We start from the raw sequence: 25946 nt of genomic DNA on the forward strand, positions 1-25946 counted from the left end.
TTTGAATCCTTCGTCCAGAACCAAAGCAGCATCGTTGAAGAACAGAATAAACAGCAACGGTCCGAGGCTACTACCTTGTGGAACTCCAGACTTGTTTGAAAACGGCGAAGATACACAACCCTTAACTTTCACTCGAAGTACACGATCTGTAAGGTAGGATTCCAACCAAAAACCAATTGCATAGAAACTCCAAGACGAGATAACTTGTGTAGCAGTATGTTATGATCAATATTATCAAACGCCGCCGGTCGGTATAAATTACATCGACTTGCGCTTTTTCCTCCATACTTGTTATGCACTTCGACGTAAAATTTAACAAATTGGTGGTAACCGATCGTCCGGCCATGAATCCGTGTTGGTCAGTGGATATGTAGCTTTTTGTGGCATCGAGAATAACTCCACCCACTATAATCTCAAACAATTTTGAGACAGCTGAGAGACTCGTGATTCCCCGATAGTTAACAACATTGTAACGATCACCACGTTTAAAAATGGGTGTCATAAACGATTGCTTCTAAATGCGAGGGAATTTTGCTTGCTGAAGTGAGCGATTGAAGATGTCACACAACGGTTGTGCTAAAGCGGCAATACAACGGCATATTATAACTGCAGGCAAACCATCAGGACCAGGGAAAAACGAACGTTTCAGTTTATTTGCAGCCAATGCGACCATTTCTGGATTTACAGCAAATAGTCCAAACTCAATAAAATCAGCGGGAACATCACTGGTGGCTTCATCGATTTCCAAGTTTGAGGCGGGATTCGTCGCGAATACGGATGCAAAATGCTTGGCGAATAAGTGGCATGTTTGTAGCTGACGCTGCTGTCGTTTCGTTCAGGTAGACATTCGTTGGGATCACTGCACTTTTTTCCGTTTGGAGTTAACAAAGCGCCAAAAACCACGTGGATTTATTCTCAGACCCATTTGCACACGCAAAACGTAAGATTTGTAGAGAGTGGCATTCAAAAACCGGTACACATACCTGGCTTGTTGAAAACTTCGTTTGTAAGGTAAGTTGTAATATGATCACCTGCGTAATGCTGCTACCAGGAAAGCCCACTGAGCACGCTGTCTCTGGGGATACCTAAGTACACCAGTTTGTTCGCTTCGATCCAAAATGGCAGTTTCATTTGTGAGGGAGATGGTCACCAAACATTTGGTAGGACCCTGAAGGACACGGACATCGGAGTCTCTCTGAGTAGCTTCACCATCTTTCGGACGTTCCACTGCAGGAACGACTGGCTGACTACAACATTGATCACCTGCAAAATTTCAACCGCTGTGCATTGGTGTAAGCACGCCATCCCGAAAGTCTCAGCATGTAATTCTCTTGGATCCCAAATGGCCTTTTTTAGGGCCACTATATTTCTAGATGGTGGGTAAAACAGTTTCACAAAATTGAAATATTTTTGAACCATAGAGAGGAATAACAGCGCAGAATCATCAATCAGTGCCAATAGCAGTGTTCAGAAAATCACTATTAGCTTTGGGTCATTGAGTCCCCGTGAAAGAATACTCTTACGTTAAGCATCCAGCTCTAAACCTCCCCGCAGTGGTTAATTGATGGCACGTTTATTATTAGTTCTCCATCCACTGAAGCAAATACAACAGTAATATCACAGACAAACAGACGTAATTCTTTGAAAAAGTTTTTCTTGAAAACATAGTATCTCAAAACATAGGACCTCAGTAACGACATCTCTCGGGCTTCTCGCGGAAAACAAGCTTGCTCGCTAACTCGCAAACAATATTGCATAAAAGTTATATAGAATGTATAGAAACGTCAAAGTGATCCTATGCCAGCGCTGCGGCGAGTAGTTCACGGAACTGATAATATTAAAATCAACCGTTAAATGCGTGAACGAAGATACACAATGCAGTGTTACGTCTGCTTGTCTGTGGTAATATCAAAAAATAGCGCCAAAAGGCAACCGCGATTAGTACCTATTCGTTCCGTACCCTCCAACTCCAGGGCTTCTTTTCAGGGCCACCATTTGAAAAACAAAAAGCCCTTTTTAGGGCCAACAACCGACAAACAAACGACCCTTTTCAGGGCCACTAATTCAAATACAGAAGGAGTTAAGATAATAGATTTTTGAATAATTAAAAGAACTAAGAACAAACACGTTTATTCCGACCACTCACGGCATTTGCGCTACATATTCCAGATCTTAGATGTAAAGTATTCATCGCCTATTTCTCTAACCATCGGCTTATACTTACTGATATAGGTAAGTAGTAATATCATCATACAGAATTTAATATCAAAAACAAACTTTTAAAATTACAGGTATCAATAATCGCTATTATTCATCAGCTACACTATAGCCGCCCCAAACGATCAAAAGGACACCAGAAAAAACAAATAACGACCCTTCTCAGGGCCACCATTTGAAAAACAACCGGCCCTTTTCAGGGCCACCAATTCAAGTTGAGCACGTTATTTCGGGACATTCTAGTCTTAGAGTTACCTCTATGATTCTAACATCGTACATCCTTGAGCAAAGTTGTTAGACACTTCCTGGACTATACTTTTACATGATTAAATACACGGTTAATGAAAATTGTGGTTCCTAGGAATAAAGATGCAAACAAGTAGGTTTTCCCATACTAATTTTCATACAAATTTCAAACGTAATGCGAATAGCCGGGTTACAACCAATCGTCCCCAAATTTTGCAGAATTGTTTGGGACATTAAATGGAACCAAAAAAAAACATTACTGCCTACCGTCTGTTTACCGTAGTAACAGAAAATATTTCACTGACTTCATGTAAGATTGTTAACATTTATCGGTAACTATTTCATAGAAATGTCTGTAATTATCCATTATGAAGTTGTAATAAAAAACCTGTGTAGTTCAAACTATTGACTTCCAATGAAAATGGATTTATATTCGATTTTTTATAGTTTGATTCAAAAAAATAGATACTTTATCCATTCATTTCACGACAACTATCGAATTCCCAAGCAGATCCACACAGTTGATCTAGGTCACCGCTTGCAGGATTCCGTTCGAGCAAAACTTTTTCCTAGTATCGATACGTGCTGTCCCAGACAGCGATGATGGTGACTTCCCAGAAGCGGACAATGCAGAAAGAAAACCCACCTCTGTGTCGGAATATCCTGGCCTTTCCAGACCAAAGAAAATACTCAGTATTTGCGGCTTCAGCACAGTGAACGGACTCCTCGGATTTGTGTCGTGATCCACATATTCAATTTTGCAGTATAGGAAAATGAACTCACCTTCTGGGTAACGGTTTGGTAAAGTTTACTTTTTTTTGGCAACAAACTTGACCTTCTAGATAGCGGGGTATTTTTCGGTAGTTGGCGAGTAATTGAAAAAGGAAAAAGTTTTCTTAAATCGAAGAAAACCCAGCGAGACTAAGATAAATTAAGCTCGAACAGATAATCCGATTAAGGTAATAAAGTTTAACGAAGCACTGTGAGGAGCAAGGGGTGTCGGGGGGTTCTCGGACGTGATGTGGCTTAAAATATTCATCCGCGACAGACAGAGAGAGAACTGGACGACTGCAGACGGCTATCGTTGGGTCATTTTTCTTCTGTTTTGGGTGCTTTTGTTGGGCTTATTATAGTTTCTTTCTTTGCATCTGATTTTCTGTGTCCCCATCGCGATGTTTATCTTGGATGGAAGAATAAAAAGGGAATTCTTTCTCGTATTTTCTTTGGTCGACGAAAGGCAAACGAGTTATTTTTATATTCAAAATAAATTTTATACTCTTTATTTTTATTTGACAAAATCGTTTCCATTCAGGAGAAGTACAATTGGCCGCTTAAATGTAGGATTCCAGCATTGGACGTGTGGAATGGAGTAATACCGCTTATAGTGAATCACAAATAACTTATGCTTAACTTGCCGAACCTAACGCTGATCTGAGATTACGTTCGATATTTGTCCTAAAGAGTTGTCAAAGTTTCCTTAGTTCTGGATTACAACCTAGTAAGTATACTACGTTAAATTAACGATGGCAAATGTACATGAAATGATGCCATACTCTCTCTCTCGCATTATGGATCGGAACTAAAAACAATTCTACAACTTAAAAAACAGAAAATGAAACATGAAATCTAGCAACTACCGGAACCAACTTGTAAGAGCTCCTCGTTTCGATAGATCAAATCCTAATCCTTATCGTATATCACTAACAATGTCTTTCATATTTTCGTCTCCTTGTACAATGCGTCAAAGTTCTAATCAACCCTAAAGCTGCAAATACAAACTGTATCCTATCTATATGTAACTGTTCACTGTTTCACTTGAAATGAAAACGGGAAAACATGCCACTCCTTGAGCAGGACATAATCCTTATAAAACTATCGTATTACGTTCGTTTCCTTCCTTCTACTACGACCTCACGCACGCTCTCACTGACTCGCTCACTCGTTCTCCTAGAAACTACGCTACATATCGTAAAATTAAAGTCATTCCATTTCAATTACTCTCCCATTCAGTTCTATGCCTTCGTTGCTCTAGAGTAGAAAAAAAAAACACAGTATTATCCTATAAGAAAAATATAAAACCACCAACACTTTGTGTCGATTCTTGCATCTGGTTTTCTTTCGCTTTAACTTAACTAAGTACAGTTGTTCTAATTCTTTTACGAAATTTTGGAGGTGCTGGGGCGGGCGAGTGTAAATGCCATTCCTGCTTCCACGCGAGCTCGTGTAATCTTACACTGGTCGGGAGGTGTCGAATTTCCATCGAATCCATTACGACGGAAGAAAACATAGGGGGGAGGCAATGGATCGTGGGTATTATTGGAAGTACGAAGAACGAAGGAAAGAGGTTTGATTTTCTTTTGGTCCGAACACCGGATGGTGGTTCGGTTCGGAAGCACTTGTGACAGCAGTTGGCTGGTTGATGGATGTGAGTGACAAGTGAACACCCAGTTCGGGAGCTTCTGTTTCCGATAGTTGTGAACGTACGGTTGGTTGGACGAGGCTAATAATACATTTAAAGCATTATTCCGGAACTGTAGAAGATTTCCCTGTGTCTAGTCATTGGAATGAATTGAATTTTATCATCTGAGCGTAATATGAGAAATTCACTAAATTGAAATTGGGATTTCCATCGTTGCTGAATAACTCAATCATCCAGTATTTGAGTATTCATTATTAAAACGTATTTCAAACTATCGTTTATTGCAACCCAATGTTAATAACGAAGATTAAATTCCATTAAATTGGCACCCACCTCTATTGAAGGAAGATAGTGGGAAGGCAAAACATAAGAGCATTTCAACGGCAGCTACCCGAGCAAAGGATTATAACAAATTGATAACAAGTGCTGATACCCGGTTATCAAGATTTGATAACTAAATATGTTACCTTTGTGGTTGAATAAACAGCCAACATAACACAAATTATAACAACAGAATACTTCTGGAATATCACAAAAATAACTGATTTAGTTATCATTGAAAACGTCTTGATAACAAATCTTGTGATCCATGCCAATTTTTTCAACAAAATTCCAAATTATTTCATCGATTTGGTATTAAAACCTTACGCTGATAGCTGAAATATGATTGTCAGTGTTTATTTTTCTCACCATGTGGATAATATTTGAAGTTTTGAACTGACCTGGCATCATTTCATATTCTTTCATGATATCAACTGATAACAAAATTAGTCGAGGTTGATAACTAAATTAGTTATGCGATAACAAATGAAAAGAAATTGATATCTGGAATAACAAGACTTGTTTTCAAGATGATATCAGGTTGTTATTTTACTTTGCTCCGGTAATCAATCGATCACATGCTACCATTTCCAATGTTTATAAAACTCTGCATAATTGATCACTATTAGCAATAATTCTAATACGGGCTTTAATTTATAACATATTCGTCATTTTTATTAAATATACCTCGAACATGTCTCTAGAAAAGTGTATGATTTGTCCAAAAAATAACACGAACGGCTCCCGAGCAAAGGATTATACCAAATTGATAACAAGTTCTGATACCCGGTTATCAAGATTTTATAAATGAAAATGTTGTCATTGTGGTTGAATAAACAGCCAACATAACAAAAACTATAACAAAAGAATACTCCTTCGATATCAAAAATATAACTGATTTAGTTATCCTTGAATTTCTAGATATTTTATCTATTTGGTATGCAAGGCTTATGCTGATAACTGAAATGTGACTGGCAGTATTTTTTTCCTACCATACACATAGTATTTAAAGTTTTAAATCAACCTTACATTAATTTATATAACAACTGATAACAAAATTATTCAAGGGTGATATCTAAATTAGTTATACGATAACAACTGAGTACAAAATGATATCTGGAATAGCAAAACTTGTTTTCAAGATGATATCAGGTTGTTATTTTACTTTGCTCGGATTAACATCACTGATCAAAGTCAAATAAAACAAACCTGCAAAAAGACATGCAGGTTGAATTTTCTTTGAAGAATTTATCTTATCTTCTTAAAAAATTATGTCTTTCTGATTTGTTTAAATCTGTAACTTGTAAATTTTGCGGAATTAATTTCAGTAAATTTTATCCTAAAATTGATTTTCATGGTCTTAAGAACAGGCTTGTTGAAACTCCTCACAACTACTGGAGGTTTTAAAATACCCCAAGTACCAATTCGCCTTTTTGAAATATAAGGCTGATATAATATGTTCATGGGAAACATTTTGTATGTTAGTTTTTCTGAAATCCTGAGAGACAATTTCATTATTATTTCAAGGAAAAAAACATTTATTCTACGATGATTTGTTTAGAAGTAATGAATTATCAAAATGTGGGATGTCCGAATTTATTAGAAAATCGAATAAAACATAACGTAAAAATTAGGCATCCCTATGTTTTCCTAAAATTTTATTTGAACCTACAATCATTTTCACGTACTCAACAACGCACACACTTTTTTTTAATTCTACTACTACTGTGAACTAACTGAACTGAACACCTGAACTAACACCTTTTTTGATTTTGCTCTGAAGTGCCTCGGCTACAACCCTGGATCTTCGAGATTTTTAAATATTTATACTTTCAGAAGAGATTACTCTACAACCAAATAAGCTATTCGTGATCTTAAAACGTCAATTTGAAGGTTTTCTAATGTAGATTTTTATAAATCTACCCACATTTTTTTTTATAGTGACTACAGTAAACAAGCTGATTTCCGGCAGGTATTAAAATTGTCCAAAAATGGCTTTTTTTTTCACCATGTGCGGGATTTTTTATTTCTTTTATTTTGGGTTCAAATTTTTAGCACACTTTGGAAAACTTTTCTACTTGATGTGTTTCCCACGGCAAATGATTTGGACAAAGAGTTTTTGATATATGACCAGATGAGTGAGTGGTAGTTTTGAGCTTTTCTGGTGGAAAATCAATACTATTTAATATTTTTTTTGTATTTTCTTGATTTCCTTCACACCGATGGCACAATAATATTTGTATGTTATTTCTCACATGTTTTAGGCAGGATTCTCATTTTATGAAATCATAACTAGCTCATTTATTTATTACTGTTCATAATTTAATTGTGCTTCTTAAAGTGAAAAATACGTTCCTATTGAATACAGCCAAAACGTTGTGCTCTAAAAGAACGATGAAATCAGATGGATTAGCAGGTATATGAAATTTCAGTTGAGGATGACAGCTGTTACTTGAATAATACCCTTATTTGAGTAATTAATTAATTTTTTTAGATACAATCTCACGATCAAGAATGCATTTTTTTTTATTATAGTTATAAAGAAAAATAAACGTAAATAAAAATGAGCTAGTAATGATTCAATATAATTAGAATCCTGCACTGAAAATGTGGGAAATAGCATAAACATATTACTGTGCCATCGACGTGAAAGAATTCAAGAAAAAAAATATTAAATGGCATTGATTTTCTACCAGAAAAGCTTAAAACTCCAACTCATTCATCTGGTCATATCTCAAAAACTATTTGCCCCTTTTTTTTCCTTGATTTGTTTTCCGTCAATCTTGTTTTCCGTGCTACCAGAGAGGCAGCTCCCACACCTGCACCCTACCTATCGACCCATCAAACTCATGAACCGGGGACCAACGGCTTTTTTTCCCTTCCGAAGGAAGGCGTGATCAGAGATGTTATGCCTCAGAACATCCCAGCGGCGCCGACTGGCATTGAACCCAGGCCTGCTGGGGTGAGAGTTAATCATGCTTACCACTACACCACCGGCGCCGCTAAATCATTTGCCCGTGGAAACACATCGAGTAGAATAGTTATCCAAAGTGTGATGAAATTTAAAGCCCAAAATATTAAGAAATAAAAAATCCCGCCCATGGTGAAAATAGGCCATTTTCTAATAACTTGGATATCTGTCGGTGATCAGTCTGTTTACTGTAGTTACTACAACAAAAACAAAACGTGGTTAAGTCTTTAAGAATTTTCATTAAAAAAAACCTTCAAATTGACGTTCTAACATCACGAATAGCTTATTTGGTTATGAAGTAATCTCTTCTGAAAGTTGAAATTTTTTAAAAACCTCGAAAATCCAGGGTTGTAGCCGAGAGGGATCTAGGCACTTTAGAGCAAAATCAAAAAAGGCGTTTGTGCAGAATGCCAAAAAAAGCGTTTTGGCCAACTTTGGCTCAAATCGGTGACATCGACCACAACTTTATAAAATTCTGTACCCACTTGAGCTGGAATGACCCATATATGTATTTCGTTTAGTACTTGCAAACTACTTCAGTATCTAGTATTAGTCTATAACTAGACACTGAAGAAGTTTGCAAGTAGTAAACGAAAAACGTATCTGATAAAGTTTTTTTTTAAATTATAGTGAAAGTAAATAGTGAAAGTAAATAGTGAAAGTGAATAGTGAATTAGTGATAGTGATACAATAGTAGTAGAATTGAAACGAAAAACAACGTAATAATGTAAAAAAATATTCTACTAAAATGCTAATAAATCATTTAAGATTATTTTCTTCTGCTCGAGTTGTAAGCAATGATTAATAATTGAGCTAATTTCAGCTATTATAGATCATGCAAATTTTTTTAAAAATATTAAATTAAAAATATAACCCTATTTCTATAAATTCTTTGATATTTTTTATTGAAAAACTTATGAAAAATTCATCTTTCTGTTAAATTTTCTAAGTGCCCAGCTTTTAAATTAACACAAATCATAGAACAACCCTTTTTTTAAGCAATTTCAATTTTTTGTTCATAAAATTTTTATGCAAAATTTTGAAAGCTATTTTTAAATACAAAAAAAAAAATCTGTGCGAAATTTCACACATTTTTTTTTTATAAAATTTAATAATAATGTAATGTTTTTTTTACATAAACTTGTTGATCTTTGAGTTTTGTTAATTCTAAACTAACATTTGAAAAGGGCGTAAATCCAAAATGTAAACAAACCATATTTTGCCACATATAGAGAGAACAGTTCACAAACTACTCGATAAACACGAAAAAGTAGAAGAAAATATCACTTCAAATAATCAGAAACGTTTCTTCTTACCTGGCGTTTTTCCAACTTTCAACTCTTTGATGCATCTGGTTGTTACGCCTTGCACCAGAACTACGAATTATATTGTTTTAATATGCCAAACGTACTGATTCTGTAGTATCTAGTCACGCTCGATTCATTAGAAATGCATCCGATTGATATTTCACGTGTAAACAAGGAACAAAAAGAAGACCAAAAATTTCCGGACGTAATTCCGCTCTTACAAAATTTGCGAACGAAGAACCAAGGCGTTACAACAATAAAAAAATCCCGAGGGTGTATTTCCACGGCGTATCACCAGTGTTGGCAGTTCAAAGGATGGAAGATCCGGGGGTAACCACATGTAAGACATTATCAGGGCGCATGATGTTTTATTCTCAATTTCACGACAAAGAAAACTTTTTTTTTAGTTTTTAGTGATGCATGATGATAGATTACACTATTAAATATATATCAAGCTTATAAAATCATCCAGAAAATTGAAAGCCGTGAAATAGGATTAATTTTAGGTCATCAAAATTCGAAGGCGATTTTCTCGATATGGTCATTTTGGAGCTACGCCCTTTTCAAATGTTAGTCTAGAATTTGAAAGTGTCCAACATGAAAGATTAACAGAACTAAGCATGTAAGATTTTTATTGAAAGCATCATAAGCGTTTTATTAAAAAAATATTCAAAGAATATTTAAGGGGATTGTTTTTTTTTGTTATTAAGCCTGAAATGGATTTGTTTTTTCCTACAACTTTGCTTTAGACAAAATTTCGATTGCATTTGTCGTTTTCGAGTTATGATTTGTTATAAAATATCAAATACACTATTTTTAATTTTTTTTTGCATGATTCAAAAATGGCTGTTGTTTAGCTCCATTGTGATTATTTGACCATAACAAACAATTATGTAAAGTTAAATGCAAATCGGAGAAGGCCACATCAGATCGATTCGTCATTTAACGTGAAACTGCCCATAAATCCTAAAACTAGTGACATACAAATCATAATCTTGCAAATAGGGGAAATGGCTCTAATGTTGGCCTATGGATCTAAGATTGGGCCCATCGCTAAAAATCTGCTATTTATCAATTTTATCTAGATGAACGCGTCATTGGGATGATACTAATGGATATTTTTGGTCACTATTGAAAATTTAGTCGATTGCTGAATTTCAGTGTTGACAAAAGCAGAAATCAACTGATATTTTTCCGCTCTCATACGCTCGCAGTATCACGCGTGATATTGGAACAAAATATCATGCTTGATATGGATATTGATTGCCGTGCAAAAATCAAGCTGAGAGTTGACTCGACACAAATATGATTCCATTGCACATCGTTTTCTTAGAAAGAGAAAGCATAGTTTGCTATCTCTTTTTAATCTTCACCGAAGGCAGACGCGAAGGGACTGCTGCAAGCCGTTATGGAACTTTCGGTTGCATTCGGGTGTAAAGCGAAAATTATGAAACTCAATCTGACCACAGTTTGGTGAGATTTGCAATTGGTGAGTTTTGTTAGCTTGATATTCCGAGCTGCGATATCACAGCTTGCAAAATCAACCGCAGTTGTTTGCTTGTTGATTTTTGTCTACGAAAATCAAGCGTGATCTTGGGCGTTGATGAAATTTGATTTTTTTGATATTTTCCCAACACTGCTGTATTTATATATGGGCCTAAATCAGAGGCATCTAGGCCGACATTACTGCCATTTCCCCTAGTATAAAATTGCCTGACATAAATTAAGCCATACACACTAATCCAGGCCTCCGTCGTTCGGTAAATTTTGAACTACAGAACTGTTCGGTAAATGTTTAAAAATCAGCGAAAAATCCAATTATTAAAAAAAATTATCCCGAAAAATTATCCCAAAATTATCCAGAAGTTGTTCAGTTTACCCCATTTATTGATGAAAAATTAAATTTATAAATTTTCTTGATTTCTCACGTGTAACGGTCATTTGACAATTTTACCGAGTTGTTCTGCTGTTCAAAAACCCGGTAAATTCATACCGACTTCGGTGATCTGAATTAAGTGTGTAGGAATCAATCACCCCGGGACCATGCAATAAACGCTCAAGTAAATAGCAATTATGCAACACTATGCAGCCCATATGCAAAGCCATTCAGCACCAGAACTGCAGCGCTCTTTCGTCTCCTTCCCACCCTTTCAGTGAGGTTCGAGGTCGATCGCGCAGTAGGAATGATTTCAAATGACAACGCCGGGTGCTCGGGGTATGTAAAAATTATCGATTGTGCTAGGATGAGCATTTTGACACTTTTAGACACTCCAGTCATCTCAATTTAAACCTAATCTTCTCATTTTATCGTACACAAACCATTGTGAAGAAAATTGTATAAATGGCTTATGAATTTCAATAAGCAGCATTCTGATTCTGATTTTGAAGCTCGACTCAACTGAGCTACCCTGACATTCGACGTTCTTCAAATCCCGTTTAGTTCCTGCGACCCTACCAGAATTCTTCCGTTAGGCATTTCGCACTAGTGGAAAGAAGGACTTTCTTCGCGGCATCACGAAAACTAAATTCTGATACCGAGACAACAAACTAGCATTTAGATGTAGGCTTTGAATCGCATGAAAAGCGTGAAAGTTTGATACATATTTGAGGAAATTAAAATGGAATCTCTCAATCCATTCGAAAACTTCTTCATACAGGATTCTTTAAGCTATTATTTGAAAGGTTTGGATTATTATAAAATAATCTGAATTTTTTCCCTCAAATAATTTGTAGATTTGTAATAATTTTCAACAAATTTTCAAGCCCCATGCACCGCAACCCGCAGATTGAGAACCGCTAACCCAGAGCATCGATTTTCAACGTTGCCGCCCCACCGTGCGATCAAGCTCGCTCTACATCGCTTCTTTATAGAGGAAATGACGGCTTCGGCATGACAGACTATTTTCGGCAACCCAAATTGAAACACTATTTTCACTGGATTTTCTTACGAAAACACTTCGCTGAATGCATGCAAACGATTCTTTATGCTTTCAGCTTCAATTTGACTATATTTTTACCACTGAGAAAAAGCAATCTAGCAGGGTTTTCTTGAAATGAAACACACGCACTACAAATTGTAGCTGATTTCGAGTTGCCGATAATAGAACAGCAGATTTACATGCAGTTCAAATGGAACGGTTGCCGAAGAAAAACGGGTTGCCGACAATACTCGCTCTCACTAGAGAAGATTGGAGCTTTGTAAAAGCGTTTCAAAACAGTTTTTGACAATTCTTACGACTGAAATTGTTAGAGCAGCTGGCAGCAAAAGATTGTAAACAAACCAATACTGCATATGTGTGCGTTCCATAGAGAAAAAGGCTATAGAAAGAAGGTCGCTGCTTAGGTTGCCGAGAATACGTAAATTCCCCTATGTGCTTTTCATTAAGTTCGGAGTTCGCAAGCCCAATGTTGAAAACTTCTTCTTCTACTGCCAAGTTCTAGCCTCCTGTCAACCGAGCGAAAACCACTCATCTTAATTACTATCGAACCACTAACTACCGTATCACAGACCGGTACCAATCAGCACTGGTGCAGCGTTTTTTTTTTGTCTTTTCGCATTCCCTCCAGGGAAACCGCACAAACCACCTCCCACCCGCCGCCGAAGGAAGCGCGCCGTGACGGAAGCCATCAATAATGTGAGCGCAAACTAGAGCCTTGATTAGTCTCGTTTTTCACCCCCTCAGCCAGAGCGTCTTCCCCAATCGGGAGGTAAAACAAGCTGAAAGAAAGGAAGGACACTCTCGCTCGGTTTACCTTCCCTGCCTTCTATCCAACTTTCGTCCTAACGCCGTTATCGTCATTGTTTTTGTTTTTTGTTTTGTACATTTGTAGAATTCATTAGCATTAATTAACCGTGTAGATTGATTGATTGATCGGATCGCTGTTGGTAGCATTTTTTCTCCCTTCCTAGCGGCGCATGATATCCTCTATGCTGAAGCCGGTCTTGCGTGGTTGCGGTGGTTGCTGACCCAGTGGTGTTTGGGGAGGGGCAGCTGGAGACTGTTGTGATTGTCGGACAGAGGCTGGCGGTGGTTGATTGGAACTGGATGGCAGTGGTGAGGAGGTGGCTGGATTCGGAGGGGATTGCGCTCTGGGAGGCGGGAGATTCGAAAGGTTGACGAGATTCATCGGATGTTGCGATGGAGGGGGCAGTGGGAGTTGTAAGGGGTGGGTAGGTGAGTTGACATGTGGAGACAGGAGGGACGGGGAGGAAGGTACGGATGGTGAAATCATTGGAACAGGCTCGTGTGGTGAGTCGGATGGGTGGGAAGGAGGTTTATGAGGGTCATCGGAGGGCTTCATCAAAGGTCTTTGATTGATCATGGCAGGTGGAAGATGGGAAGACAAGAGTGGACGTCCCATGATGGGATAGGGCTCTCCATCGGGACCCATGGCTCGTTTCCGCAGAGGATTGTGTCCGAAAAATTGTCCACCCGATTCCATGAGACCACTGGTAATCGTTGCTGATGCTCGTCCAATCAACCCCACCTTTTGGTGGAGATCTCTGCGGACGTGAAGCATTGGGATGAACATGTCAAGCGGATGCTGCTGAGGGATAGGTCCGGGTCCACTGGTTGTCAGATCTTCACCGTTGGGGCTCTGAAGAGCCTGGGAGTGTTGGGAAGATTGGGATGAGCAGGAAGACCTGCTTCCGTAGTCATACTGAGGACGCATTGTGTACGGACTTCTGGACCCCATAGGTCTCTCGTGATGGCACTGGACTACTGGTGTTGGATCAGGTTCATGACCTGCAACGCTGATCGTTTCATCTTCGTCATTTTCCTCCTCGTTCTCTTGACGATAGTCATCGTCGTCCAGTTCGGCAGAAACTGGCATATCCAGCGGAGGAGACGGCGATCTAGTCCGTCCGGCAGGGGAATGAACCGGTGAGTCTACCTCCAGCACCGATTCGTCTTCGTCGCCGCTGAGATTGTTGTCGTCGTCTCCAACGTCCAGCGACTCCGACGGTACATCGCCGACCGTATGCGTAAGTGCATGACGCCTCAGGTCGCAGTTTCTTCGGAATACCTTTCCACAGGAGTTGCACTCGTACGGTTTGTGGTCCGTATGAGTTAGCAGATGTGTTTTCAGGTTCGAACGCTGATTGAAGCTTCGATTGCACACCGGACACTTGTGCGGCGATTCCTCCATGTGCAGTATCTTGTGCACAGCCAGCGTTCGCGACTGGCAGAAACCCTTTCCACACTCGGTACATTTGAATGGCTTTTCCTTGGAGTGAATGTATCTGAAAAGAGGGGAAACAGAGAAAACAAAAGTCGTTGTAAGATATATCGAATTACTACCATCCAGCAGTGGTTGGTCGTTATTTTTCTCCACTCCCGGTCGGACGGTTGGTGCCTGGAAGCGAGCAACCGTCCCGTGTAATGAAATCAGTTCAGTTCCCCGCTCCGTTGCTTTCCAAGCTACCTACAACACAACCCGCCAACTTTCAACATGCAAAATATTTTGTTCCAATTATCGAAGGTTCTTGTGAGCTTTCCTGACAACAACTTGTAGTTCCACTTACCATAGCTCTTTCTGTTCCACTCCACTATCGTCCATGTTCAGACAGGTGCGTGCCTAGGTCGGGGCCACGACGGGGTAGCTTACGAATAGCACCGATGTTGGTCTAAGAATTTGTAACGTAATCTTACAATACCGAAAACATTGCTTCATTTAGATTTCAAATTCCCTCCAGCATGCACACTTCTGCTTCCAGACCACGCTTGTAAAACTAAAAAATCAACCACAGAAGAACGTTTATCTTTGCCTCAGCTCTCCAACTCACTCCTGGCAGTGACCGGCATCATCCAAACATACATAAGTGTATAGGATGTTTATTTTGCTGCACTAACCCTGACCCTTTCCCTCTCATCATCATCGTGGCCGTAGCACTTCTCCTTAGGAAGCGAATCCAGATACCGGCCGATCGCCAGAGACTCATGCCTTCAAGCAACGTTGCAGAAGAGTGCAGCACCAACAGAAAGAAAAACCCCTGCAAGATGGATACATATTTCTTTCTCTTGTTTCCTTTGTTGGGCATTGAATAGGTCCGAACGATAGTGGAATCGGTGGATTTCTGCAGAAAACGAAAATTTCCGATGCGAAATATGATTGATTCCAGCTAAATATGGCGGTTCATCGCTTGCTGATCGTTGATGTCACTGGAACGAATTTCCTCGGAAGTAATAGTTTTTTTTTCGAAGAATTCCCCATTTTCAACCAACGAAAGTGTTTATCAAATGGTACGACAAACACGGCAAGATGGACAAAAGAGGTTTCCATTCCGAGTAGCCAAAACGAATCACGTACTCGAACAAAAAAAAAAAAATGTAATTTTGGTTGGACATTCAATTCACATCTTCGGAAAGGAACGAAAAAGCGCTTTTGGCGGGAGTTGTTGGAATTGATTATACAATTTCAACCAGCTTGATCGCTCAAAAAGATCCGATGACCCAAATTTTCTGACTTCTGCGTCAGCATCCTCACTATCTTAATGGCCCCTGTTGACTGGGTTTAAAAATAGATAAATCTCCGAATTATCATACGAAATTGAATATTCGTAAAACTCGCTTGGGACGACACACCTGTTTTGTATCGACGATTTTCCCTTTCGTCCAACTCAGCGACAACCCCGACGACGGCGGAAAGGTGCACATTTATGCAAATGGGTGATGTATTTCGCGCTTCGCTGCGCAATCCCACACTGAGTTTCAGTTTTTTTTTTCTGTTTCCACTCGCAGCAGCAGCATCGAAACAAAAAAGCGACAGGAAACAAACTATTAATGTTATTTGCATTCATTAGCTACCGCGCGACGGCAGCCACTTTGGGGAATGATATTTCAGTTTCATTGCACTGGGTGTATCCATCTCTCGACGCAGCAGATTTCAGCACGTTGGGTAATTGAATTAGAAATGCAAATTCAACTATTTAATGCCTTCGGAAACCACTTTGCATAGATTTGGCTTTGCGTGTTTCAAGCCAGTTTGGAGAGCGGCAAAAATCGCCTCTTCTAATGACTTCCAACGAAAGGCACGCACCCCCCTCGAATGGAGCGGAGTCTGGGATGGTCTTGATGGTCAAACTGCACCAGGGGCAAAAAAAAGCTGCCCGACTAATGACTATCGACAAAAAAAAAAAGCGCTTTGAGAAATTCGACCAGAAGAGCATGCATAATATCCAGTTTCGATGCAGTCAAACATAAATCATGCTTAGGACGGACGGCGAGTTTTGAGTCGTCCCTCGCACTCACACTCCCAGTGCACGCTATAAAAGGGGGTTTGCCGGTTCCGGGAATCCTCGGAGATTATGGCTGTTTGCACATTGGTGAGAATTTGGCACCGTTCGCCAAGCCCGATCATGCGGCTGTGAAGGAATTATTGATTTGAGAGTTCTCGGAATGGGACTCTGCTGATGATTGTGTGGGGATAAGGCCTGCGGAGAAGATGGATCCTTCGCTGGTGATGGCGATGGATTTTTTTTTCAGTGAAATGTTTTAAAGTTTCACGTACCCAAACAAATGATTACTTTAAGTGAATCCTGTGGAACTCGGGCGTCTATATAGAAGGATTAGTAATGTCCATTTAATTCCATTACCTTAATTGTTTATCCTTGACCGATAAGCGTATTTCGCGTACAATGTGCGGACTTCTTCAGAAGACTTGCAGAAGTCTACACATGGTAGACGAAATACGTAAAGCATAAGCAGATAAGGTCGTGGAATTAAATGAAAATTACTAATCCTTGCCTCTTTCAGGGGAAACAGCCCAAGTTGCATTGCAAGTTTTATAAAGGTTTTAAAGCATTATACAAGTCTAAATCATTGTCTTCAGAACCCTCATAAAACCAAAATTGTTACTTGGGAGTCCTAATGTTGTGTTATGTTAGAAGCATACTGTTGTGTATGGAGGTCTCCATAGCCTAGTCAGTAAAGGCACGATATTACCAAGCCGGATGCGGGGGGTTCGATTACTGGTCTGGTAGAAGGAATCCATCGGGATGGAAATTTTCTAGACTTCCTTGAGCATAGAGTATCATTGTGCTTGTCATACAATATACAAATGTATGCATTGGTATTGGCATCCAAAGCCCTCAATTAATAACTGTGAAAGAGCATTTAGAACACTAAGTTTGAGAGCACGCAATAATCTTATATGTGATAAGCAATAAGCAATAAGCTTGAAATGCGAATACTAAGAAGAAGAAACAACTTCTAACGTGTTGCAACAATAGGACTGTTTCCCTTATTGATGTTCAGTGTCATAAGTTTTTAAATTCGTGCAAAACCTCAGTCATACAATGGCATTAAAACTTTCGTAGTCAACCGTGTGAGCCAAATCCAATCGGTTATTCCAATTGACACATGGAATCACGTGGCAAACTCCGGTAAACCCGCTGACGACAACTCTAGAAGATTGGATCCAGACGAATTCCTCGCCTAAACAAGGTCAGGCCTAGCGTGGCGATCAATGCTGTCAAAAATAGTGATTTTAGTAACCATGTTGAAGAAATAAGTGATTAAATAGTGACTTATAGTTGTAAAAAAGTGACTTATAAGTGACCTAAGAGTAGAAAATTTGTCGAAAAACCGGGAATTCTCAGGGAATTTAATGTTTCCTGAAAATACCTGGAAGTCTTAGGGAGTCCTATCATTATTAAGGAAATTCAATAATTTTCTTACTAAGAATGCATTTTAAAATAAAAACATAAAACATTCCTGGTTATTTTCATTCACACATTGAACTTTATAGATCCAAAATGGATTAATCTTCAGTAACAAATACATTTTTAAAATTCAAGGCTTCAATTGATTTTTTTTTGGCTCTAGAATATGCATATTTCCCACAAATTTTATAAATTCTTAACTGAAAAGTTATAATACTTCAAGAAATTTTCAAGAATCTGGAATCAAATTCCTTGCACGGTTTTAAGGCTCATGGAATTTTATTATAATTTCTAAGGACCTCATACTACGGGAGATTTGGCGAAAAAATCGATGAGAAAAACAGAAACTGCAATCTACTTCCATGGTAGTTCTGAGGAATTTGAGACTTCATGTGAGCCTAAGGACTAAGCCAAAGATAGTAAACACCAAGCAAATTTTCATGAGAAATCTCAGTTGAATATGTAATGGACTTTTCTGAGGTCTTGAGAACTACGTGAAGGTTCCCAAAACATTCCTGAAGTTAAATAAATGTCCTTGAAGTTCTTTTGTTGTTTGAGAAACTAGCCTGATGCTCGCAATACTTCTCATCATTTTTTTAGCTTCCCTTAACTTTTTCGGACTTCCTAAAGTTTCCACAATTTTCCTAATGATCATGAATCTTCTCTAAAGTGTTAAAAATTCACTGATTTTCTCGATTTTTTTTTTTAAATTTATGTATTTTCCCTGCTCTGAAATATCTCTGCTCTGAGGATATCTGTTCTTTCTTGAAGTTTTTTTTTGTTTAGAGCTTTATTAGCGAGTTCATTATCTTTCTCGAAGTTTTCAAAACTCCTCTTAAGTGTTTGCAGTGCTCATGGAGCTTGTTGTCCTACCATAAATTTAATTGAACTGTTCTAAAAATGATTTATTTTGCGTGAACTTCTGGACTTATGTAAAAACCTCAATAATTATCTTAACATCTGAAAATCTGGGAACTTCTTGAAACTTTCGCTACTTTAGTGAAACTAATTGGAACTGAACTCCCCTATAGTTTCCTTTGTTTTAGGAGCTTTACTAAACTTATTTGAGATGCTCCCGAAATGTCCATAAAAGTTTCTGAAGTTCTCAGATCTTCCCTTAAGTTCCATAGACTTTTATGAAGTTCTTGAAATGTTTCTGAAGATCTCTGTACTTCTGTGAAGTTTTCGAAGATATTCTGAAATTTCAGGAACTTCTCTAAGCTTCCGCAGCTAAATAATCAATTTCGTTCTTTGATTTTCACTGAAGTTCTCAAGTCTCTTGTCTGAAGTTCAAATAATCATTATGTTTTTAAAACAGCTTTATAAACAGATTTTGCGTTATATAGTTTAATAAAGGAGGTTCTCATCTAGCATCCAGAATGGCACACGAAGCAAGGAATGTGTCTGCAGCTGAATTATTAACGATTATGAACTCTTTCCTTCTAACCCCCTCAATTGTGATCGTTTGTCTATGCACCCTGCGTATATTTTGGTTGTTTTAAAGCAGGGTAAATCTGATTATTTGACGGCACTGGTAGTTGAAAGTCAATCGTGACTGCTGCCTCGCCATAGTGTGGACTCAATCTCAGCCGAGGCGAAAAAATCTCTGGTCACGTCTTCCTTTGGCTGGAAAGTAAAACTATTGATCAAGACCCAGGTGTAAAAGTCACCGCCCGGACACTCTTTTGTCGTCAGCAGCGTTTCCAGTGATCCATATTAACCCGGAATTTCCAGATTTCCAAATTTTCGAGCATTCAAAGTGTTTTTATGAAGTTTACGATTTTCAGAGTTGGTTGGAAATGCTATCTAACATGAAGCTTTAGTATGATAATTTATTAGTTAGAGAAAGGTCTGAAGAGGGTAGGTGGGGATTCTATGATTTTAAGTGAAATATTCAGTGATGTCATGGTGGTTAGAACCAGTTGTTGAAAATAAACATTATTTATCTTTGTTTCCTACGAGCATGAACATGAGCATGAGCATTGACGACCATACATTTCAGTAGTTGCTACTCCGTGATTGACCAAATTTAGCGAAATTTGCACAAAGAACCATATGAATGGGGCTTGGGGCTAGCAATCCATTCTCAGTGTACAAAATCCGGAGAATCCATATTTTTGAGGTCAATAACGGCGCCGGCCACGTACTTACGGTCATTGGGGGAGGGAAAGGATGTTTCCTTCAACAACCGTTCCTACTAGAGATCGAGTATACCTCTGCATCTCCACGGTTGTTACGGGAAGGACGTTCTTGCTAGTGGGAAGGGTAAATTAGATCTGGATTCACATTGGAAAGTGATACGATCTTTGAAAACCTGTTAAGCAAATGACGCGACCCTATCAACTCACTAATGTAAAGAGGTTTGGGTTTTGACCCACGATCTTCTGCTAAGTAAGCAAAAACGGTCGCTCTAAAGCCACCGTGCCCCTAACATCACAATAAGCTACGGCCGACGATGGTTCATTATCGGTTACAAGAAGCTATTACAATAAAATGAAATCATCCAAAGCAGTTAACAATGTCTTCAGAACCAATTCAGGCGTACGTCACATTTTTAAATATACTTATTAATTTTCTGAATCGTTCCTCCAATTCTTATTTATATTTGTTTCCTACGAGGGCACAAAGTGTAAATTCTACATTTACCATGACATCGAAGCCTATTGGAAGGTGAACACTTGAGTTCAGAATTCGGCTTTTACGTGGCACTAATATGCCATTTGTTTTCAAATTATTTGCTTAACTTGACATCTCCGGAGAACTTCCAGATTTGGGCGTAATTGCTTTTGTAAACAAACACGTTCTTCGCTGATTTCTCGCGAATAAAAACACAATCTCGCGAACACACTATACCAAATGATAGAGGAATCATTCATCTACCTGTTTGTGTTGTTAGTTTTTTTTAGATTGAGTTTTAATTCGCGAGAAATCGGCAAATGACGTGTTTGTTTACAAAAGCAATTACGCCGTAATCTGGAAGTTCTCTCGATCTTTGGAAAAGTTGTTCAAGTGAAAGAGATTCATTGGATGGTGTACATCACTCTTTTTTACTTGTTATTGCTTTAACTTGCAACCTCGACAACTAGACAGAAGCGTCGCAGCATTGGACAAAATTTGTCTGACGAATAATACCCATTGGAAGATGAACAGCTTAGTTCAGAACTCACTCACCAAGTGATGCTAGTGTGCAATTTTACATCTTATTGCTTGATTTAACTTGATAGCACGACTTGATATAAGTTTTCTGTCTTCAGTAAAGATATTCTGAATGATAAGATCTATCGTATTTTATTCGAAAAATCACTAACCACTAGTGCCATTTGATACTAATGGCTTGCTTAAGTCGACATCTCGACTAGATAGAAGGTTACTATCAATAATACCTATTGTATAGTGGACAAATCAGTTCTGAATTATCACACCAGGCAGCGCAAGTATACTTATAATTACTTGCTTTAACTTGCAAGCTCAACTAGATAGATGGTTACTGTTTTCGGTAAAGTTGATCAGATTTAAAAGACCTATTGAATGGTGGCTAGTTTAGTTGAAAATTTCTCCACCAAGCGGCCATAGTGTACAAAGTGACTTGCTGGTGCACAGTTTAGTTCAGCATTTTGTCACCAGGGAAGTAAGTGTGCCTTTGAAATAATGATTATTTAAATCAAAATTTTGATAAGTGCTCCTTATTTTTCATAGTTATTCGTTCCAAATGGAGCTTTGCTTTTGTCTTCAACTTTAAATTCATCTGCAATATTGGTACTGCTGTGAGTTTAAAATATGTCAATATGAAACAATATAATTGATTTTACATTTATTGAATTATAGCTTCCGCTAATTGATAGATTTTTGTTTGAACACAGATAAAGGACAAACTCAAATGAGATTTAGATTATCTGTCATAATCCTGCAACATAAAAATGAAATAGTATGGAGTTAAACGTACTTTGAAGTGTGGTTTGTTATATGTAATCAATATTAACTAGTGAACTCTCACTCCGGTTACTGTAAATAAACATTGTTCAGTATTTGATAAAATATTGTTTATGTTTGCCCAGGTAACAATTTGATGCTTAACAAGTGTTAATCGATTTTAATTCAGCCTTAGTTTGAATAATTGTTGTACATAGACCACGTTAACCTTTGTTCAGCTTTTAACCATCTAAATCTGGTGATTTTAATCAGGCGAAAGCTTAACAGCTATATAAATTATAAGCTTTTTAAGGCATTAAATAACAGTATTTTCCAAATCTTGATCAGCCTTCTAGTTTCATTTAGAAAAAAATAATAATAATGGAAGACCGCTTCATATCTTATATATTTTTGTGGGACTAATGCTGAATAATTGGATTTACATATTTATATTGTTATTAGGCTAAACATTACCTTTGCATTTCGGGATTCAAACTGGCAGTCGATGATTCACAGGCATCATACTTACTGAACCACTTAAGCATATGTGTGGCAAAAGGTATGATCATTAATTTTAAACACGTCAAATTTAAGTTGAATAACAGCAACCGGAAGAGCATTATACATTCCTCTCATTTTCAAGTGTAGTTAACAATATAGACACAAATGCGAGATTTGTTTCGATGGTCATGTGGAAACTATTTTAGTACCATAATTGAGATAGTTTTGGAATTCTATCTGAAAATTTAGTGCAATATAGCAGTCAAAAAACAGAAATACAAATGTTAATACTTCCGACGTCGTCGCAGCCCACTTCTACCTGGAGCTATTCCTAAAAAGCTCCTCTACCTTGTCTCTACTGCTGCCGTTGCTTGGGATTAGAAAAGTAGGCAGTGAATTTAGAAGAACTAAAATGCCCAAAATGCAACGAAATTAAATGACTACAGTCAACAAATCAGGCTAAGAAAAAAAATATTTGTAGTGCATTGCTGATTTGTGGAGTAGTGTTAAGCTAAAATAATGCTTGTTCAATCTTTGGACTAACTTATTGAGGTTGAATTATGGAGATAAAATTAGCTTTATGCACTACTAATCAACTATGTATTCCGCTCGGCTGTTAATCAGCTTTGTACACTTTAAATCAACCAATAATCAGCTTCTATTCTTACTGATCAACTTAAATTGTTACTTGGGTGGAACCTTATTTTGAATTGGATGAGAACTGAATTTTGAAATATTTAAAATGAATTTAATTAAGGATATTCAATGTCGCCTAATTTTAAAACTGTATTTAATATTTGTTTATGTTCGAATGATACATATGAATCAATAGTTTCGTAAATATTATCAAATTGAGCATCATAAACTATCTCGTAGTCCTACGTCAATAATGCGGTCATTTTTGGGACACAACCATTTTTTAAGTCCCAGAATCCTTGGCGGCGGAGGAAATAAAAGGAGTCGGCAGGAATCTAACCTGGACCCAAGTCAAGGCAAAGGCGAGCAGATGCCCTGGATGGAAATCTTTCACGTTGGCCTTATGACCCCTAGTAGTACAGGATACATGAGTGAGTGAAAAGGTATTCTGGAATATATTTTCAAATATAGAATTATGAAAAACATGAAAACTAGATACTTTGGAAGGGAATGGGCCCTAAAACAACAAAACTAATAAGGCTTTGCATTAAACTCGAAGTATTGAAATTATAATATGTTTAAACACTTTGCAATTCATTTGCCAGAAAATTAAGCGCTGCTCAAGGATAAACAATTGGATAAGCAAGGAAGTTGAAGGCATGAATGAATGCGGATAATAATAAGTAAACTTGAGCCGTATTCTGATCCGTTTTAAAATAATGGATTTTTGATCAGGTGCATTAGGCATGGTTTTGTAGATGCTATTTAACTCTTTTGTTCCATTGAACCGGGATAGCAAATCATCCAAATTATTCAGTTTTGGTCGACAGCTTCATTAATTGGCTCAACAAAATTTCTGTTGGGTGCTCTTATTTATAAGCTTTTGGGCAGATGTTTCGCTTATTCCAAAAGCATTTATGTAAATGCGCTGAAATCTGGTACCAATGACACAAAGTGTAAATTAAAAAGGTAAAAGAGACAAAAAGGTCGAATGTTTTTAAAGAAATTCCCAGAATCAATAAAAAACTGCAAAAAATTTTATTGTGCTACCCGAAATTTTGACATTTTATGAGAGCTACAGAGCGAGGTTTGGATTCCCATACCAGTCGGTGAAATTTTTCGTTAAAAGAAACTCCCATACTAGTCTACTGCGTGTTATGTGTTATCCATTCGGCCTATCCTAAATCTTATGTTTATCAAATGGTAGAATTCTTAAACGTATTATCATTTTCCAAAATTGATCGTATCGACCTATTTGTCCTAACGGCGTCCTAACCCAACAATCCTTATTAACTTAATATAATCACATGATATAACAAGTGCATTAATGCATGAGCATGAACATGATTGATCGTCCACGGTTGCTACTCTGCTATTGCCAGATCAGCTGTAATTACACAGAGAACCAATAGACGTTGCTTGGGATTAGCAATCATCCTCAATGTGTAAAAACTGGTGATATTAAACTAGGCAGCGCCGGCCGCGCCCAAACATAGGTCAAGAAAGGAATGGGTAGAAATATGTTGACGTGGCACTCGCTTTGATGGAAGCCGAGAACACCTCTGCACTTCCACGAGGAATCACAGGGATGTTGGATAAGAGGGTTGGGTTTGCAGTATGGTTCATTTTGGAAAACGATAAGCTGAATTGATGTCCTACCGATCATATAACGCGAACGAACTTGGGATTGAACCCACGGTCTTCTGCTTAGTAAGCAAAAACGTTTGCCACAAGGCAAACGAGCTCCTTTTAGTTATCGAATTGCTGTTTTTACCATGTAGTCTTATTAACAAATAAAACGATTGACAAATCTTGAATGTGGATGAGTTTGAGATTAGACTCACGATGTTCTGCTCAGTAAGCTAAAACGGTCACTCTAAGGCCACAGAGCCCTTCATATCACATCATACAGCTTTTCGAGTTATTGTAACCATTCAAACCCGGCACCGACGATGACGAAAAGTTTCACAAAATGCACTATAAACAAGCGATTTGACCATAAATCTCTTTAATATGAATTTTCCTAGAACCGAGTTTTTTTGCTCAGTAAGCACGCCACTGCGAGCGATGATTTTTCAAATCCGAAAACTAAAAGCTACGAAAAAGCACTTAGGCCTTCCCCAAGTAACCATAGGCCCGTCACCTCGCCTTCTTGACCATAAACGGACCTCATCAAAACTTGCAAGCACTGGTATAACAGCTGTAAAGCTGTATATAGCCAAAATGACGAAACACCGAGCATATGGTTACTTGGGTGATTAAGTTCTACTTCGATATGAAATACACAATATAAAAATACATAACTGAAGCGGTCACTACCCTAATCTTGCCACTACTAACAAGGCACAACAAAATAATGAGGTTCAAAATGCGTTCCTTTGCTTACTGAAAACTCCTGTTCAGGACTAGGCCCCCGTTAAAAATCCTTCTCCAATAACGCAATACGATCATTTTATCTACCAGCGGTACTGGATTGAAAAGATAAAACTGAATAAAAAAGAACGTACTCACCAAGTTTATCCAAAGGAAGCTTGAGATGTGTTGATGTAGAAGTTCAAATTGTAGACGGTTCGCTTGCTGCGCACTCTGTAAAAAGTGCATCAATGAAGCAAATGATAAACCTACTTTGTATCAATCTTTTCTTGAACCTTCGATTGACGTGCGATCGAAATGAAATATTGAATCCAATCGTTACAGACTGACTGCGCTGGCTTGTACACAGCAAAACAAATCTGAATTTTAACCATCGCGTAA

General features: G+C 38.0%; 1 protein-coding gene across 1 annotated transcript in view; it reads right to left on the reverse strand.

Moving 5' to 3' along the window:
• Positions 1-12838: 12838 nt before the first annotated feature.
• bowl (brother of odd with entrails limited) overlaps positions 12839-25946 on the reverse strand; it is a 158592-nt gene continuing 145484 nt past the window's right edge. The window contains exon 3 of the mRNA XM_065222213.1: positions 12839-14726. Coding sequence (XP_065078285.1) covers positions 13388-14726 — 1339 coding nt within the window. The 3' untranslated portion in view covers positions 12839-13387. The remainder of the gene's footprint in view (positions 14727-25946) is intronic.

This window comes from Ochlerotatus camptorhynchus, unplaced genomic scaffold, assembly GCF_037179485.1.
Source record: "Ochlerotatus camptorhynchus isolate MF236.1 unplaced genomic scaffold, CSIRO-AGI_Acam_v1.1 ptg000014l, whole genome shotgun sequence".
In the NCBI taxonomy this organism is placed as follows: Eukaryota; Metazoa; Arthropoda; class Insecta; order Diptera; family Culicidae; genus Ochlerotatus; species Ochlerotatus camptorhynchus.